General features: G+C 36.2%; 1 protein-coding gene across 1 annotated transcript; it reads right to left on the bottom strand.

Moving 5' to 3' along the window:
• Positions 1-4,462: 4,462 nt before the first annotated feature.
• Positions 4,463-4,930, bottom strand: LOC141713226 (putative mitochondrial protein AtMg00820). Its single transcript, XM_074516541.1, has one exon. The coding sequence runs from the start codon at positions 4,928-4,930 to the stop codon at positions 4,463-4,465; it is 468 nt and encodes a 155-aa protein (XP_074372642.1).
• Between the last annotated feature and the right edge of the window lie 506 nt (positions 4,931-5,436).

Here is a 5,436-nt window from a genome sequence, read left to right on the forward strand (position 1 = left end):
CATCCACTATAACCATAGCATATTTCTTCTTTGCAATTGACATGACATTTACTGGACCAAATTGATCAACATGCAGTAAGTGATAAGGCTCAAGAATTGAGGATTCAGTTTTGCTCTTGAATGAAGATTTTCTTTGTTTTTCCTTTTGACATGAATCACAAAGGCCATCAGGAGCGAATACTGATTTTGGAAGTCCTCTCACAAGATCTTTCTTTACTAGCTCATTTATTTTGTTGAAATTTAAATGAGAGAGTCTCTTGTGCAAATTCCAGCTTTCTTCAATTGATGCTCTACTCAATAGATAGATTGCAGAGCCATCAGATTTTGTTGAAAGTTTGGCTTCATAAATGTTACCATGCCTGTAACCTTTCAGAACTACTTTGCCTGTAGAATTACTTACAACTTCACAGTGTTCTTTAAAGAAACCCACATGATAACCTCTGTCACATGTTTGACTCACACTTAGCAGATTGTGTTTAAGTCATGAGATAAGAGCTACTGTTTCAATGATGACATTCCCAAGACTGATATTGCCATATCCCAGAGTTTTTCCCATGTTATCATCTCCATAAGAAACTCTTGGGCCAGCTTTCTTCTCAAAGTCTGATAGCAGGGCTTTATTTCCAGTCATATGTCCTGAACATCCACCGTCCAGAACTAGGATGTTTTTCCTGTTGCCCCGCAATCACAAAGACCACTATTGGTTAGTTTTAAGGATCCAGACTTGCTTGGATCCTTTGGCCTTTTTAAGTTTGTTAGCATTTGCAGCGGATTTAATTTCAGAGTTTATGCTAACATGCTGTTTATCAGAATTTATATCAGACTTTGCATGAGACTTTAAACTAGAAGGAATAATACTAACTTTCTTCAAAGAAGGTTTTATTTGATAATAATCATAGTACAAACTATGATATTCCTTACAAGTATAAATGGAATGCCATAAACTACCACAATGAAAACAAGGATTTTGTGGTTTAAACCTAACAGACTGACTCTTAACTCCTGATTTAGGAGATAAAGAGTTTATATCTTTATTTTTCCTGTAAAAAGAAGCAAGATGGTTAGAGTTTCCACAGTTGTAACATTTCTTTCTAGGACCATTAGAAACAGGCATATAATTATTGCTTTTATTCACACCTTCCTTTCCATTCCTATTTTTCCTAGCTTCCTTTACCTTGTTCACATTTCTAATCTCTTTCAGCTTATGCTTAAGCTGCTTCTTAGTCATTAAGCCAATGTTAACTTCAGCTGGTTTATCCTGTTTTAATTTGTCGGAAGTTGACTTTTCTTTTACTTCTGTCCTAGAGTCTTTCATCTTTTCAGAATCAGACATTACAGTTTTTGCTACAAACTTAACAGGATTAACTTTTGGCTTAACAGTTTGTTTAACAACAATTGGCTCAATTTGCACAGTTCGTTTCTCACTTTTATCATCTCCATACCCTAAGCCCTCTTTCCAGTTTCCACTACTTAGTATATCCTGAGTTGTTCTGCCAGAGTTAGTCCAACTTCTGATGATCTCTCTTTCCTTTTCTAAATCAGTTTTTAGAGATTCATTCAATTTTATTACTTCATCTCTAACATACAAATCCTCATCTCTTTCTTTCTTAGTTTGATGAAGAAAAACTAACTCCTTTTCTAAATAGTCATTTCTGTTTTTAAAAGCAAGATTTTCATATGTTAATCTTTCACATGTTAAAGTCTGATCTCTATAACTAATGAACATGGTTTTAAGATATAATCTCAACTCAGTAATATCATCAGTATGAAAATCATAAGTTGTTTGAGGTACCTTCAATTCAGCAGTTTCAGTACTGCTATCAGCATTTTCGTATTGTAGGCTATCTTTCTGAACCCTTTCTTATCAGAACTTCCACCTTTCCTGGAAAACTTCTTGCCCTTTCTGAATTTCTTGTAGGCTATCTTTGTGATACCATTCATCATAAGATCACACAGTTGCATCATCTCTTCATCAACATCCATTTCAGGTAAACTTTCAGTTTCTGAATCATCATCATCAGAATATGATGACTCTGAATCAGACTTTATGATGAGAGCCTTTCATTTGCCCCTCTTTGAGGCAACCACTTTAGGAGATTCCTCCTCAGCTTTAAGATCAATTGTCCTTGACTTTCTTCCATGCCTCTTGCTCCTGTGATCTATCTCAAGTTCATAAGTCTTGAGCATGCCATAAATTTCATCAAGAGTAGTTTCAGTAAGGTCATAGTTGTCTCTTATGGTAGTATACTTCAAATCCCAATTTTCAGGAAGAGCTAAAAGGAATTTTAGATTTGAATCTTCAAGATCATATTCCTTGTCCACCAGTGACAGATCATTCAAGAGTTTGCTAAACCTGTCATATAAGTCAGTTAATGACTTATCAGCTTTTGAGTCAAAGTGCTCATAATCTTGAGTGAGTATAGTCCTCTTGTTCTTTTTGATTGCATCAGTTCCCTGGCATCTTGTCTCCAAAGCATCCCATATCTTATTTGCATTCTTGCATCCAATTACCCTATTTAACATGACATTATCAATGGCACTATGCAGCAAATGCCTTACCCTTGCATCCTTGGCAATAGATGAGATGTCATCAGCTGTGTAATCACCTTTCTCCTTTGGTATGGACTTTGTTGGTTGATCAGCAACTGCAACAGAGAGCTTGGTAGGCTTATATGGTCCTTCATTAATTCTGTCAAGGTATTCTGGATCTGTAGCTTCCAGAAACATAGCCATCTTCACTTTCCATATGGGATACTCAGAAGGTCTCAGTATGGGAACCCTAATAGTCTCATATCGACTGTGGGTTTGAGTATTTTGAGTTTCTTGAGTTTTGGTGGGCTTAGTTGGGGTTTGTGTTTCTTCAGACATGATTGTTTGGATCTTTACTGTATGTGTGTTAACAGAAAAGCTCTGATACCACTTGTTAGGTCACACAACACTATAGAAGGGGGTTGAATATAGTGTTTATACAATCAAATCGATTTCAACACAAGTATGTAACAAAGATCAAGTATATTCAAATAAACTATGTTACACTATGAACTGTTGTTCTCTCTCAGTGATGAACAAATATCACTAAGAGTTGTTATGTTACAAAGAATAATATTCTCGATAATGATAAAACGTATAAACCCTAAGCTGTGTTTATATAGTACATAGTTACAAGATATATTCTAATTGATATGGAATATAATTATGTCTTCTAAAATATATCAATTAGATATCTTCTACAAGTCTTCTAGTCCTCTAACTCTTCATGCATATCTTCTTTTGCTTTAGTCCAGATCTTATCCTGTAAATCAGCCACATTCCTTATCTAAAGTCTTCCCGCACTTAAGTCCTGATATATATCTTCTGACGACTTAAGTTCTGATATTAAGTTCTGACTTCAGTAAATCTGATTTCAGTAAGTCCTAATATGTCCTGTTGTTTAGTTCTGAAAACTAAACACAAATCATATTAGACATGACATCTCAAATATATCTAACAAGAACTATGTCATCGTATATGATGGAACTTTCCATTATACATCGTGCTATGTGCTCTGCCAATAGCAGATTGACTATCACAATATATCCCTATTGCAGTCACAGGCTTTGGCCATCTTGGAAATCCTCCAGAAACTGGCGTAGATATTCAGCCTCTTCAGCGCATTTATCTAGTGCCACGAACTCAGCTTCCATCGTGGAATGAGTTATCACCGATTGCTTGGAGGATTTCCATGATACTGCCACTCCGGCTAGTGTAAATATGTAGCCACTCGTAGACTTTAGTGTCTTCTTTCTAGATATTCAGTTTGCGTCAGTATATCCCTCTAATACTATTGGATATCTGCCATAGTGCAGTCCATAGTCTCGAGTTCCCCTCAAATACCTCAGTACTCTTATGATTGCTTTCCAGTGATCCCCCGGATTACTCGTAAATCTACTCAACATGCTAATTGAGTATGCAATGTCTAGTCTTGTACAACTCATAAGGTACATCAGACTTCCGATTATTCTCGAGTATTCCACTTGGGAGACTCCTACACCTTTATTCTTGGATAGATGTAAAGTCATATCCACAAGTGTCCTAGCTTTTTCAAAGTCATCCTTAAGAAACTTTTCTAGGATCTTGTCAACATATTGAGATTGACTTAGTGCGAGACCCTATGATGTTCTAGAAATTTGAAATCCTTGAATAACATTTGCTAGTCCCGTGTCTTTCATGTTGAATCTTGATTTCAATATGTCCTTAGTAGATTTGATCACTTTATCATTGCTTCCGGCAATAAGTAGATCATCTACATACAATGTCATCATGACATAACTGCTGTCATTTTCCTTGACATAGCTTTTCTCGTTTTCCTTATAATAGACACAATTATCACATTCATTGATTTTGAAGCCATTTGCCAGCACGATCTCATCAAATTTTTAATGCCATTTCATAGGCGCTTGCTTTAGACCATATAGTGATTTCACTAATTTACAGACTTTTCTCTCTTGTCCAGGGACAACAAACCCTTCAAGTTGTTCCATATAGATTTCCTCATATATATATCCCCATTTAGAAAAGCTATTTTCACATCCATATGATGTACTGTTACACTTCGCATTGCATTGATAGCAAATATCATCCTTATGGATATTATTCTCGTTACAGGAGAATATGTATCGAAGTAATCAAGGCCTTTCTGTTGCTTGTATCCCTTGATTACAAGTCTGGTCTTATACTTATCTATAGTGCCATCAGTTTTCAACTTTTCCTTGAACACCCACTTGCTACCTAATGGTTTATAACCGGTTGGAAAATCTACTAATTCCCAAGTATGATTTTGCATAATCGAATTAACTTCGTTCTTGATGGCCTCTTTCCACATAGGCCCATCTGGTGAGGTAACCGCTTCCTTATAGGTTTTCGAATCACCTTCTTCGAGCAAATAGGTCATAAAATCTTACCCATGGGATTTCTCTGTACGTTGTCTTTTGCTCCTTCTCACAACCCCCACATTTCCGTCTTCACTCTCTTCACTCTCATTATTATCATCATCTATAAACTCATAAGTTCGTTGAGACGTCATAGGTTGTTCGTTTCCTAGATTACATGGAAACGTTGTCTCAAAGAATGAGGCGTTCCTTGATTCCATAATGGTATTCTTTTGAATATCAGGATTCTTAGATTCATGAACGAGAAACCGATATACAGTGTGATGTGAAGGATATCCGATGAAGATACAGTCCACGGTCTTTGGACCAATCTTCACCTTTTTAGGTGTAGGGATTAGTACCGTTGCAAGGCACCCCCACAGTTTCAAGTGTTGATAACTTGGTTTCTTCTTCTTTCATAATTTATAAGGACTTACATCCTTATTCTTGCGCATCGTAATATTTAAGATATTATTTGCGCTTAAGATGGCTTCCCCCACATCGACTACGGAAGTCCAGAGCTTATCAA

This window comes from Apium graveolens, chromosome 1, assembly GCF_009905375.1.
Source record: "Apium graveolens cultivar Ventura chromosome 1, ASM990537v1, whole genome shotgun sequence".
NCBI classification, from domain to species: Eukaryota; Viridiplantae; Streptophyta; class Magnoliopsida; order Apiales; family Apiaceae; genus Apium; species Apium graveolens.

What these genes read in the sequence shown, in the direction of transcription:
- LOC141713226 (XM_074516541.1), bottom strand. Translation starts at nt 4,930, where the DNA reads ATGACCTATTTGCTCGAAGAAGGTGATTCGAAAACCTATAAGGAAGCG.